The 15,012-nt window shown below is 37.3% G+C and overlaps 1 protein-coding gene and 1 non-coding gene across 2 annotated transcripts in view; one reads left to right on the top strand and one right to left on the bottom strand.

Moving 5' to 3' along the window:
* Positions 1-9,500, bottom strand: part of LOC145764651 (valine--tRNA ligase-like) — a 32,668-nt gene extending 23,168 nt beyond the window's left edge. The window contains exons 1-4 of the mRNA XM_082576293.1: positions 9,271-9,500; positions 8,308-8,392; positions 2,053-2,284; positions 1,593-1,757 (exon numbers count right to left, since the gene is read on the bottom strand). Coding sequence (XP_082432419.1) covers positions 1,593-1,757; positions 2,053-2,284; positions 8,308-8,392; positions 9,271-9,447 — 659 coding nt within the window. The 5' untranslated portion in view covers positions 9,448-9,500. The remainder of the gene's footprint in view (positions 1-1,592; positions 1,758-2,052; positions 2,285-8,307; positions 8,393-9,270) is intronic.
* Positions 9,501-11,428: 1,928 nt separating this feature from the next.
* On the top strand, positions 11,429-11,535 carry LOC145765777 (U6 spliceosomal RNA). The gene has a single exon (XR_014288650.1). It is a non-coding gene; the product is annotated as a U6 spliceosomal RNA (small nuclear RNA).
* The last annotated feature ends 3,477 nt before the right edge of the window (positions 11,536-15,012 follow it).

Below are 15,012 nucleotides of genomic sequence, written 5' to 3'. Positions count from 1 at the left end.
ATCTTCAAAAAATTTCGAAAGTGAAAGTGATACCTAGAAATTATGGGAAACCTCTTTCCAGAAAGAATGAATTGTGGTTGCATTTTTGCAATTTGAGGTCTAGACATCTCAATAAGATTGCTTAACTAAATATTGTGTTAAAAATCAGTTTTAATTAAACAAAAAGCTATCCGGTTATGGTAACCACTAAAATTCAATAACCATTTAATTTTAAATCAATCTTATTGGTTAGGCCCATCAAACTTGATTTTTATTTGTTTGGTTGCATCCTACAATACATGGATCTTAATAAAATTTATGATCTGCAATTCCCCCAACATCGAGAAGGCAGAAGAAAAATTTAAAGACATCAGAACGACTTTATTTGTTAATTGAATTTAAGAAAGTTCCAAGCATTTCACTAAGTAACATGACTTCAATTAGTTTTTACTATGACTGTATGACACACTGCACTTTCGAAAGACATAAAATGATTTTGTTGAAATTATTACCTAAAACATAGCTAATTACGCAGAGCAGGGACAACATTAACTCGACCTGTTATCAGACGTGTTCAAATGGCCACGCCCTTCACTAGTTTTGAAATTTTATATAGAAGGAATTTTTCTAAAACGCTGATATTTCTTGACTTTTACTTTTTATCATTTGAGCATCGTTTAAACCTAATTTGGTTATTTTTGGAACACTATGTGGTTCACAATAAGCATTTTGTCACAGGTTGTTCAGAAATTTTGTGTAATAAACTAGAGTTATTTCAACCAGAAATTCAATCTGCCAACGTTGAATCAATGTGAAAAAAATGATTTGCTGGCTGGGATCGCTACAACTATTTTATGCTTTCATTCATCTTGATTTGTCATGAGAGATACTGCGATGCTAAGCAGCCATGACCACCTGCGGAGAAGCAATTCATCACAATAACCTCAAAACCGCTTGATGTAGTATGAATATGAAAAATACTGCATTTATTGCAGGAAAAAATAATTAGTTTCAAAATATTGTTGTTGAATGTTCACAAATCATTAAAATTAAAATTCGAACGAACAAAATCGGACATAAAATGCCTAAATGCCAGCAAAATTTGCGTTTTTAGAGCTTTTTTGCAACATATGTTTTCAGAATGCACAAACTAAACATTTGTTTTGAAAACAAATAATTAAAATATAAAATAAAAGCATTTGACTATGTGCATGCCGATTTTCACAAATGTGCGATATTTAGCGGCTGAGTTATAAACCAATAATCAGGGCGTGGCCAAATGGTCACGTCTCGTGCTTTTCGCGCGTCTTTGAGACGAATACCAGGTAGGGTTAAATAAATAATAAAGAATAGGTTACTAAAACGCACAAATATACTGGAGTGGGGCATACGAGGGAAAAACTGCTCCACAAAACCTGCACAGTGCACATTACAAAACAAAACTCAGTGATGATTACAGAAAACAGAATTGGCGACAAGTATTATATATATACTGTACTTCCAAAAGCTTTCCTTTTATTAAAATATATTCTTTATAGAAAGTCTTCAAGCATTGCTTACAACAAAACATATGGTAGTAACTTAAAACACAAATTACAAAAAGTCGGTTCTACCTTTGCTTCCATTCCCAGACAGCTTCTTTAAACTTTTCAGGTCCAAGATCCTGCCTGGTTTCACCATATTGCTTCTCAATAAATTTCTCAACCATTACCTGAGTGGCTATCCCAGCATGGTCGCTACCTGGTATCCACACAACATCATGACCCAACATAGTCTTCCTGAGAAAGCGACAAAAAACGAGTGAGACTGACCACTGAAATCTGACATGATCAGTTGATCACACAGTGTGTATGAATCAACAAACAAGATTGAAGAAATTCAAGCTTATCACTGTTTATTAAGGTATGTAAATAGTAAAAAAAATACTTGAGGCTCACCACTTGTTACATTTTTGCTAAGAAACTGTTAGTCATTGAGATAAGGTCTGGTCACTTCAAAATAAAAACACAAACACTCTTGACACCTAATTTCTTTGCAATAACATTAAAACTATTGTCCTTTAACATGACTTACCACCTAACCAGAGAGTCTTCAAGTGCTACAGTTAAAGCATGTCCTATATGCAATTTTCCTGTCACGTTTGGAGGTGGTATTACCAAGCTAAATGTGGATGGATGAGCTAGCTTAGATTGACTTTTTTTCTTTAATTTTTCAGGAGTAAAATATCCTTGCTGTTCCCACCACTTGTACCAGTGCGCTTCAACAAACTTAGGACTGTATTTGTTTGGCAGAGGAAAGGAAGTATCTGAACCCATCATAAAATTCAATGTAAATTACGATTTATCTGCTAGAATATATATGATATGGAGCACAATAAACATCGATGCCAAGTACGTCACTTTTAAATGCAGTAGAATTCACCTGTAGTGACATCAGAAAAGACTGATTCTATTTTATTCATAAGTTCTTTTTTTAGCATAAAATGTATATATGCGGTATATGGTATAGAGATGGAAAGAGAAATTACCATGTTCAAAAGTACACTTTCTCGATAGCTGAGCCTAAAGTAACCAGATGCAAAAAATTACATTGTTTCTGAATTGATCTTCTGTTCATTGGTTTCCCCAGTGTACAACTTAATAATGTTGCAAATATGAAAACTGCTAAAAGCTATGCATATATAAACGGAAACAGTCCTTTTATCAATGGTCAAAATGCCACCATATAATTATACTCGCGTATAGGTCGATTTCGTGTATGTCGATTGTCGAACCTCTACTTTTGAGCTGAAAAACGGTGATATTTCCTTCTCTCATGTATATATATGTCGAATAGCTTATTCCCAACACTACCATTTGATGGTTCATCTAAGTATTGGCATTGACATACGATGAGGAAATTTCAAAGTAGAGCATAGACTAACTTTCGCTCCTGGAATAGTCACATAACACTATTCACGGCAAACCAGCTAAATCAGACGGATCGCGCTATTTAACAAGGTCTTCCCGCTGTGAGATCAATGATGATTCAACAGAACACATTGTTTTGTTATCAGACACACACGAATTGAAATCCGCTCATTAACACATGAAAATTAGCACTTGGCCTTCCTGCATTTAATGGTCTTGGTCGCAGATATAGCCTGCATTAACAAGTTAACGACGTCTCTTACCGCTATTATCACCTAGCCAACCTGACGTCATTATTTTATGCATCTGCTAAGGCTTGACATCGACTTCAACGATCATGGAATGTTAGGTACGTAATAAGAACGATTATATATATCCTACACAAAAAAATAAAACAAAACTGATCGCTTAAAACAGATCTTTTTGCTGTTTTGTCTCGTGAGCTTTGCATATTGCCAAGTGTATATATTAGGGTGCATAGGCGCCTAACTATTTTTTTGACCGTGGGGGCGAAAGCGTGTTTCATCAGCAGCAACGTAAATTCAGCAAAATGTCACGCAGATCGATGACGTAATTATGCCGTCACACTAGGATTGCTTTTATTGCCACACTCGGAGTTATCGCTACGTTCGACCTATCGTTAATTATTATAAACAAAACTCGATCACTTCGGTTAAGCAAACACATGCCATGCGTCTGCTAGCGGTTGATGGACTGCGACTCTTTAAGCTAAGCACAACATAAAGTTCAGCAACGAACTAGATTTATTAGCATGAAACACGAGACGAAAAGGTTTAGTAAAAGGTATACTGTATTAATGGAATGACAATGTTTTGAAAATGGAATGCAAATACTAACTTGATCATGCGCTTGAAAATATACCTGTTGAAAGTAAAATCATTCATGTTTACTTCAATTCAACAGCACGCAGTGGCGTAGCCAGGACAAAAATTTGGGGGGGGGCCAAATATTTGATGCATTGAAGAGAACGACAAAGTGTTTGATTTAAGACATCGCCACCTGATGTGCAGTGGCGTATCCTGGTGGGTTGAGCAATGGGAAGCAATGAAACTGGTGGGGGTTAGAGCATGCCGAAGGCATGCGTATTCTAGGGGGGTCCGGGGGCATGCTCCCCCGGAAAATTTTTGCAAAATTACACTCAAATAATGGATTATAGCGCTTTCTGGAAACACTTTTAGGATAATATTAGTATAAAATTTATTAGCAGATAAACAGCTATTAACTTATTAAAGGTAGCTCTTACACACGAACGGGCAAAATCTACGGCTAACATTAGAGAACACCAAAAACTCAGCTACACAAAAACCCAACAGAGTAAGCCATTCTGAAATTGCTTCCACAAATTAGTTCAAAGAAACGTAAATCGAGTAAATTTTGCGCGATTTACAATTTGCAAAATTTATTGGTGTCTTTCTGTGTGTCTAAAACAAGTCCTTGGGGTGTAATAGCCAGATGTCTTGGAAAACGTTATAAATTTCTACAAATTTTATTACATTTTCAACAAAGGGCTCAACTTCGGAATGCAAGCTTTGAAAATTTGGGGGGGGCCATGGCGCCTTTTGCCCCCCCTGGCTACGCCTATGACAGCACGTCACCTTGAATAAATTTAGAAGTTGCTGACATCCGTAAACAGCCCTTGAAAATAGTTACGGAGAGACGTTTGATTAAGTTTTCCACTTGACATTTCTCCCTTTTCACTACAATGTCGCAACTTATGACTGATCTGCTTTCAATTCGCTGTAAAACGCCGGTTTTCGTGTTGTAGATGAAACAAAAGATGCACATATTCCTGCCTTTGATCGGGTTTCTATGGCAACGGCCGTGTGTGCGCAATGCGGTTTGTACCAGCCCTTGTTGCGTTGGTTAATGTTAGTGGTTACCTCGGGCAGAGACTTCAAGTTCATTTTCACAGCGAGCGATTCACTGCAGAGGTTTCGACTTTCGAAAGCGACATCGAGCAACGCATCAAGTCTGTTTGTAAGTGCATAAAGCTAAACGCACGCTCCGTGTCTACGTAGCAAATTGTTTTGTTTTTGGGTGCGTCTGCAGACGTTAAATCAATGTAAAATGACAGATTTTGTTGTCTGGTGTGGGATTGTAGCATAGCTGCTCGTTCTGGTGATTATTTATCGCGAAGCTGTTGCGGTTTGCATTTAAAAAATGTTTTCCTGCTGCCGATCGCTAGTTTATCTATTGTTTTATGTATCAATACAGCATAAAATTTGCCCCCACGGAGAAATATGCGTGGGGGCCGGGCCCCCACGCGTTAGGCGCCTATGTTAGGGTGTGTCGTGTGCCCCCAAAAATTTAAAAAATGGTTGAAAACAAAATTTTTTTTTTTGTGGGTGAGGCTTGACTAAAAAAGCAAAATTACAAAATTTCAAAAAATTTGGTTAAGGTTTAGGTGCTCCACATCTCAATTGCCTGTATCCCCTTGTTGGCTTGACAATAGGGTGGATTGAAAAAATTTTTTTTTTTAATTAAAAAAAAGGGGGGTTTAGACCACTGACAAATTGGCTAAAAATAACAAAACTGGTTTCAGGGAGTTGTACCACATATTGGCCGTTCTAACCCCCATTTTATGGGGGAATACCCCCCAAAATTCTCAAATCGGATGTAACTTTGGAACTGCTGGTGCTAGGAACATGAGTTTGGTATCAAATGATGCTGAATCATAATGTTTCTATCTGCTCTATGAGGATTTTTTGCCTTAATTTCACTAGAAAAAAAGTTATGACAAAAAGCGTATATTTGACAATGTTTTGGACAAAACGGTAGCGCAGGCACAAGGTAATGGGTAAATGCACATGCTGTACTGCATATGTTGATGCAGGTCACAGATGACTTGGATACTTTTGCTTATTGCATTTGCAATAAATATACAGCATGGTATGCATAATATACGGTACACACTACACATGATGTAGAGAATACAAGGGTTAATCGAGAGCATGTAGGCAGTGGTCTACCGGTACAGTAGTGTGACTGGAAACAATATAGTGCTCGTGTCATGTACACACACAGTAGCAAGTAACAACTTTACTGCACGACCTGGGGGTTACTAACTGGACTGTTCAAAGTGTAGGTGCATAAAACAAATACTGTAATTAGTAGACATAATTGGTGATGGGTAGACTGTGCTCTGCCATGAAATCATTGTCAAGGAAATACCAGCACACAGATTGATATACTCCATACTGCTGCATGTGCTAGACTACCTGTACTACATTGAGATTTTAGCAACCAGCACAAAAAGGTGAACATGTCAATCTAGTGGGAATTCCTTCTTGCTGTTGAATTCTTTCATAAGTTGACGAGATTGCACCTTCTGACGAATCAGTCCATCCCTTCTTTCAAAACCTACAGCATATAAGCTTGCTTTAACAGTCACTAGCTTAACGTGACACTCCACTGCTTGGTTGTGGCAAGGATAATCCAGCCGCAGAGGTTCGTCGATGACATTGTCAAGCTGTTGATCTGCTAGCGATCTCATGATAGGTGGCTCAGACTTATGAACTGTGCCAAGCTTCACAAGTTGGTGGTATGATTTTGCTTTAGTATTAAGCTGTGGCACAAGAAATCTGCATATTGCAGGTGGCGCGGCTGGTGCAATTTCCTTTCTCAGCTTTCGATTTTCATCTTCTGCTTTTTGTGAGGAGCCAACATGATTCTTGCTTTGCTTTTCCTGTGCTTGTGCACCTAAGGAATAGATTTGTTGGCCTGCTGCTCTTCTAACTTGGCAGTCTTCATCACCTAGCATTCCAACAATGACATTTTCAGAGTGAGCGAATAATGCATTGCATTCCAAAACCTTCTTGGAAATCTTTTACTTCTTGGTTTGGGAAGATTTCTTTGCAACATGTTGAAGAAGTTTTTTGACCCATCAAATAATGAATTGTGGTGTTTTATTTCAAACCAAGGTGGGAAGCAAACCTTGATGCAGTAGCCTACTCAGACAAGTTCATGAAACTTTTGGAAGGGTTGATTGTATGAGTGTATTTACGAAGTAGCCTACAAGCAAGTGTTAGCCACCTTGAACGACATAATTTCCCGACTGACAAAAACTGCAAGCCTTCATCAACATTCAACATGCCCAAGCACAATGCAGGCATAATCCATATATTACACTGGTAAACAAAAAAAGAATTATTTTTTGCTCCATGAACTTTGAAGACTGATTTAGAGTAATTTTGCGGTGCTGAATCCGAATCTAACCTCAGATCACGTCAGGTTTGTGAGACTATATGATAACAACAAATGGTTACTTTTGTCAAAAGTGGAAGATTTGGCATTGCGTTCACCACCAACATAATGCAGTGCTATAACGAATGGTTAGTGTTAGACAGACCAAAACAGCCTAAGTAAGGTTACTGTACAAGCATTGCCACAGGCCTACTTAATCCTTTGTGGTTTTATGCAAACCTTTGACGGGGGGGGGGGGGGGGGGTCAGTTATACTTTTAGCCTCCCTTTTAGATTGTTATTACTGCATGGTTAATAATGTTGCTTAGAAAACAAATTGGTATCAAAATTATATTTGGTGTATTTCAGCTACTTATGCACGACATGGCCTGGATTTCTGCATATAGCAAAATATGTATGTGCAATAAACGCAACGTCAAATCTTCCACTTTTGACAAAAGTAACAATTTGCTGTCATCATATCTCACATACCTGACGTGATAGGATAAATCTGAGGGCAGATTCGGATTCAGCACCCCAAAATTACTCTAAATCAGTTTTCAAAGTTCATAGAGCAAAAATCGTGTAGACCAGTGTTATGTTAAAACAAGGTATTTATGGAGTATGGGGGTCGAAATTCCTGTATTTTTAACTGCAATGTGGAGCACCTAAACATTAATATTTTTTGCTGAAACTTCATATTATTGTTGTTTCAGTGAAACCTCACCATTAAAAAAAAATAATACAAAAAATATGAACATTGGGGCACACGACGCACCCTAGTATATATATTATATAAAGTTTAGAATTGACAAGAAATCATTACATTGGAAAATTAAGTTTGAATCACTGCAAATAAATGTATTCAAAACTATTACTTCGGCCGATGCCATTCCACAATTCGTAATCTACATCGGCAAAAGCGTTAATTTTGAAGGCTGCCGAACCGGAGACAATAGCTTGTCCGGTGTATTAGCCGAACCTGTCTTTTTGAGGTGAAAATCGCTTGCAAAAATCTCAACCTATACTGGTACTCAAATACTATATATATATATATATATATATACATTATATATACAATTATACATCGTGTGTCTTGTAGCAAAATTGTTTTGTCACGTATGTCGTACATATAGGATACTGTACTACCATCAATCCATCATCTGTCCCAAAGAGGTTAAGCCACTAATAATAGGCTACACTACTTTAGACTAAACCTTTTATATGATTTGGATCTGTTGTTCCTTTATATTCTTCTTCATCAAATACAAAAGCTTGCTTAGAAAATTTTGGCAGTGTATTCTGAACATAAAAAATGTAAATGTAGACCTATATTGTAAGTAGTATTATATACAGTTTAAGCTAAAGGCTTTGTCTCTATATCATATTACTATTAGCTTAGAAAAATAACAGAAATGGCTTCCAAAATACCATGTCTTGCAGATAAACAACGAATGGACATATAATTGGATTTTGGAAAATTACAAAACATGCAAAATGCAAATCAGATCCAATCATTTGTTAAAAAAACATTGGTTTATTTATCGCATATATATCAGTTTGTTGGAAAACCCACATAAATAGAAAAAATGTTATGCCTATTTAAATGAACCTAATTGCTGTAATTTGTATAATTGTGTGAAAACTTTACACAAAATGTACAAGTACAAACATAATGTGCAAGTTTTGTGTAGCAACATCAGCAATCAGCATTGCATGTATATATACTATGAAAATGAGCTACCAATTAATCACCATTCACCAACTGTTACAAATTCCTTAAAACATTCAACTTTTTCATCACAGAATGTGCAAGCTTTGCATCTTCTGGTACATTCTGAAAACCAGTCGAATTTATAAAGTTATATTCAAAAGACAATCAGTAGGTTACAATTATGCAGTCTCATTTCACTATTGACCTGCATTCTTTGCAAAACGTGTTGAACTGTTGATGATGGTTTTACAGTTGTACAGTATAATTCAGTGCTGTATGTATTTAGAGGAATAAATGCAAACAAAATAAAAATAAATAAAACAAGGTATTATTATATATATTATATATATTTTCATTGTTTTTTTATATATATATATATATTATATATATATTGAAAAAATCACAATTAGCATGAAGGTCAAAGCCTGAACAGGCAAGAACATCAAAACGATTCAATTGGACTTACCATTGCTAACTTGATGTTATGGTCAATATCCTGTTTTCTTAATAACCTTCGATATTCTTTCTGATTTCGATGTTTCTGTGCATTAGTTTGGGTGTGATTTTGATCATGCTGTAACCTTTTTTGATTGTGCAAATGCCATTGGAATACCCAACGCATTGAAACATTTCTCTTAATCATTATTTTAAAAACTATTTTGCTAAACTGACAAAACAATATATCAGTAACCTACCATTATTCTATTCGGGTGCAACCTGAAAAGATTGAGAAAAAAATACAACAGAGCCGAAATCGCCGATTGGAGTTGCTGCAAACATTTCAAAATTGTTCTCAATCTTTTCAGGGGGAGAAATAATAGGTTGCATCCTTATTCCTTATTGAAGGTTGGGGTTAGAAATGTTTCTATTTCTAACCCAGGCTTAGGAATTAGGTTAGGGTTAGAAATTTTCGGGTGCAACCTATTTCGTCACCTGAACACTTTGTACCCTGAAAAGATCGAGAAAAAATACAACAGAGCCAAAGTCGCTGATCGGAGTTACCGCAAACATTTCAAAATTTTTTTTTATCTTTTCAGGGAACGAAATACTGTCGAAATAGGTTGCAGGCCTTGAAATTCGATTTTGTTGACAGTGAACAAACATGTCCACTGTCCAGCTATCTCGGCGGACAAATCTAGTTTCAAGGCGACCAGTTTTAACGTCGATCATCATGCTTAATTGCTTTATCTTGAACTATATCCACGGTTTGAAAGACTTTACAAAATTTCAGCGCAGTCACTCTGAAAGGTTTTCATCAGACCAACGACCTGCGCTTGGAGAGTCAAACGTTCACTAGGCTTTTTTCCTTAGGTTTGTTTTTGCGTGTCATGTGAGCGAAAGTAATGAAGAGCAAGTAGGTTCATTCATATTTATTTTCACTTATAGAATTTTCCCTGGGCCTTTTCTTTCTTACTGTAATACCAAAACTTAGCCTACACGTATTATTATATATAATCTAATTTTGTAACCAACCTTATCTTATCAATACTACTCGGAGATCAAAGCCAGACATTGTGACTTAAGACTTGAATTAAACTGCGCTGATTAGTGTAGAAGTAGGTACTCCATTCTTAGAGAAGAACTCACCTTTGTTGCACTTATTCAATGTCATCAATCGTTGAAGCAACGTAAAATTCAAAGCTTTTCTGCTTAAATGGAAGCTAAGGTATATAGTGATTTCCCTAACCTCGAATATTTAGTGAAATAACCCGAAACACAAATTTCAAAATAAACAGGCTAATGTTTGTTTCAACTCATAAACTAAAATGGCACAGGTACAAAGATTGCTAGCTAAAGTAGTTGCAATTTTTTGCATGACGTCACATAATCTTATGATGTCACTGACCGGGGCGGCCGATCCTAAACCAGCACCCAAAATTATGAGTGGATAGGCCTATATGCTTGACACTGGGTAGTAACCTTGTGCAGGCCTAGATAAATTGTAGACCAAGAGGAGCAAAAGGATGTAGGCAAAAATGGAAATATGTCAAAATACCGTATGGAATTTTGTGCGAAAATTATGGCAGCAACTCTAATTATGTCAGATGACAATTAATTGATCTTTTGAAGACTTTGTCCGATAAAAGATAGAGATAAACATAAAAAACAGAGCAGCAACAAAGTCATAAAAGTTTCAGCAAGTTTTTTTTTCAAGCTTGTGAGCCTCAATAGCGTTGCCAGACAAGGAATTCTGCCCTAATTTGAGAAAGGTTTAAGGCTGTTGAAAACACAAACTTGTATTTTCGAATTCTTTTTTTAGTCCTGCGCAAAGATCAAAACCCTAACCTTATTCCTAACTCTAACACTCACCTTGGCTTAACCCTTCTTAGCATTAATCCTAACTCTGGCAACACCTGATTGTAACCATGGCAACAAGTGGGTAAAAATAGGTTCTAATAACAGGAAAAAAGAAACCAGGCACCATGAAACAAACGCTTGTGGAAATCACCGAAAAATCGTAATTCTATCGTAATTCATGAACAGTCTTCCGTCTAAAAAAGCAATGAGTTGGTTTTTATCCTTTTTGTGAGAGTCTACAAAACCGTCTTTCTTTGACTATTAGACAACTGTCACTTGCGGTGCTTATCAGCATGGCAAGAATTGTTGATTAACAACATTTTGCAGGACTTGCTTCGGCAGTACATATACTAAAATTGGAACGATACAGAGAAAATTAGCACGGCCCCTGCGCAAGGATGACACGCAAAATCGTGAAGCGTTCCATATTTCTTTAAAAAAAAACATTTTGCAGTAGGCCTACTAAGCTAAATATTTTCATAATACAATCAGAAAAAGTCTTTAAATTTATATATAATATTTTGCCAATTTATTATAAATTGAGTTGGCACACCGACCTATTTTGCCAACAAAAACTTGCATAAAGAGAACACTGCTCGTGAAACACAATAACGGTGAAACACACATTAGTGTTTACATGACATTTGCAAACTTCAAATAAGCAACCTTATGCTCACAGACAAATTCGAAATTCGAAAACAGACGTTTTAATCAACCACTGGATCAGTGTGGCTGGACATCGCACTGGAATAACTTTAAGCAAACCCCACCGAGAACTATAATCTGATTGGTCGGTCAGTGGAATCGTATGCAAAACGAAAATATGCTTCCCGGAAAGTATTTTTTGCCTTCGTCCTCTTTAACTCCTCAAGAAAAGTATTTTTGGTTATACTTGTATGCTGATACCTTTCGCGGGCCGCAGCGATACAGCGTGGCGGGCCGCATTCGGCCCGCGGGCCGCCAGTTGGTGACCCCTGGTGTAGAGTGTAGTCTATAGCCGTCTAGAAGCCTAGTAGTCGGCTGCATAGCCGAGTGGTGAGGAGCACTGGCTGGGCGTTCCAAAATATAGTTCGACACCGCTCAAGAGCAGGACACTTGAAGGCATGCCTAAAGGTGGACACGAAGATTGGCTTCGTTGCCTTCCCGTACGCTTATATGTAATCTGCAGTTTGCTGCAGCAGATGGAGTGTTTTGTCCGATAAAACACTTTAACATTGGACAATTTTCCCTATGAACCAGGTAACTGCAGCATAGCAATCGTTCTCGCACTCAGCTAGAGACTTAATTCTTGCTTTGAATTTGATAATTAAAGAAAAAAAAGAATAATGGCAAGGGTGGGAATCAAACCCGCGTCACCAAATTCAATGGCCCTTTGGCTAAACCACTCTGCCACGCAAGCGCTCGTGAAATCTTCGCTTAATTTGGTTTATATGGGTAATGTTTCGAGAACGCTTACAATATTATCAGTTTGGTTTGTTTTTATTTCTGACCATCACAACGAAAAAACAATATACGACAAACTTAGCAGAGATCTATAAAAGGTAGAAGCGACAAAACGCGGACGTTATAACGTGCATGATACCAAAGCAGGACAATCAGTTTAACATGACACGGTCGCAAGTCGCAACAGCAACCTGCAGATTACATATACGCTGACATGAGGCGTAAGTACCGGTAGTTCCACGTTGCTTATGGGTAATTCGACGCGACTTATGGAGCATTTGGGTAATTCGAGGCGACTTATGGAGCTTATGGGTAATTCGATGAGACTTATGGGGCTTATGGGTAATTCGACTCGCGTCGAATTACCCATAAGCAACGTGGAATTACTTACGCCTTCATGTCAGCGTATATGTAATCTGCAAGTCGCTGTTGCGACTTGCGATCGTGTCACTTAAACTGATTGTCCTGCTTTGGTATCATGCACGTTATAACGTCGGCGTTTTGTCGCTTCTACCTTTTATAGATCTCTGCTAAGTTTGTCGTATATTGTTTTTTCGTTGTGATGGTCAGAAATAAAAACAAACCAAACTGATAATATTGTAAGCGTTCTCGAAACATTACCCATATAAACCAAATTAAGCGAAGATTTCACGAGCGCTTGCGTGGCAGAGTGGTTTAGCCAAAGGGCCATTGAATTTGGTGACGCGGGTTTGATTCCCACCCTTGCCATTATTCTTTTTTTTCTTTAATTATCAAATTCAAAGCAAGAATTAAGTCTCTAGCTGAGTGCGAGAACGATTGCTATGCTGCAGTTACCTGGTTCATAGGGAAAATTGTCCAATGTTAAAGTGTTTTATCGGACAAAACACTCCATCTGCTGCAGCAAACTGCAGATTACATATAAGCGTACGGGAAGGCAACGAAGCCAATCTTCGTGTCCACCTTTAGGCATGCCTTCAAGTGTCCTGCTCTTGAGCGGTGTCGAACTATATTTTGGAACGCCCAGCCAGTGCTCCTCACCACTCGGCTATGCAGCCGACTACTAGGCTTCTAGACGGCTATAGACTACAGTCAAATGGGGTAACTACGATAATATTCTTAATGTTTTATGATGTAAAAATTTATATACCGATTGGAAATCCATAAACTTCTGAATATATGACATTTAGGGTCTTGCCTATCAGCTAAAATAAAAATTTTAATTTTTTTAAAACTTCAAAAAATTATCATAGTTAGGCTACCTCAATGTTGGGGTAACTATGAGATGTGAATATTTTGCAACAGCTTATCATTAAATCCTCTCACTGGGGCTTCAATGATAACAAAAAATATTAAAAAAAAAAAAATTGTATTTTAAGACAAGAAATTAGAAAATCAAACAAGCACCCTGCAATATCATATCATTGAATATGCAAATATGCTATTTTGCACCCTTTTAAAAGAACGCAGTGCTGTACAAATTCAACATAGAATATTTACAGAATGTTCAATATTAATATTAATCACAGCAGCAGTAGTAGGCCTAGACCTATTTTATTGCAGTCATTGTTACCCCCATTGTCGTAGTTACCCCAGTTGACGGTACACTCTACACTATACAGGCTTATGGGTAATTCGACGTTACTTCTAGGTAATTCAATGCTACTTATGGTGCCTATGGGTAATTCGACGCGACTTATGGGGCTTATGGGTAATTCGACGCGACTTACGGGGCTAATGGGTAATTCGACGCGACTTATGGAGCTTATGGGTAATTCGACGCGACTTATGGGGCTTATGGGTAATTCGACGCGACTTATGGGGCTTATGGGTAATTCGACGCGACTTATGGGTAATTTGACGCGACTTATGGGGCTTATGGGTAATTCGTGGGACCCTCCACAATATAGTATTTTTGTCATCATTTCTCAAACATCTAATGTCATGATAGAAATCTGAGTTCACATTGGGATTCAGCACTCCAAACTACCTTAAATCAGCTTCAAAATCCAAACTCGTTTTTTTTTGTAGCCCAGTGTTATTTATCAATAATGTTACCACAACTTGTGTAAGTTTTATCTTTTGCGCTAATTATGCGACTTGTTTTTTGGTTTTCAAATTACGTTTTTTAGAAAAACTCCGTTTTTATATAAAAAAATATATAAAAAAAACGCAGCTGCTAGATGGCTAATCTTAAAAATACATATAATAATTATGTAATCGAGAAGCACTTTCCTCAGGGTCCGCAATCCGCATGTGAGTTAGGGTTGCCAGAGGTTAATATAAAAAAGAGCCCAAGCTTATGCAAAAAGTAGCCCAAAAGTAGCCCAATTTTTTGGGGTTTTTTAAAATGGAGCCCAAAATAGAGCCCAAGCAAAGAGATAGGCCATTATACAAAATTCTTCAAGAGCGCTTGATCATCAGTCCCAAATTATAAGTGTTTTTCCAGTTCTTCACACGTTTCAGACAGATTGGCAACCATGCATTC

The sequence above is a fragment of the Aplidium turbinatum genome, chromosome 2, assembly GCF_918807975.1.
Source record: "Aplidium turbinatum chromosome 2, kaAplTurb1.1, whole genome shotgun sequence".
Lineage (NCBI taxonomy): Eukaryota > Metazoa > Chordata > Ascidiacea > Aplousobranchia > Polyclinidae > Aplidium > Aplidium turbinatum.
This window is presented reverse-complemented; position numbering and strand designations above follow the sequence as displayed.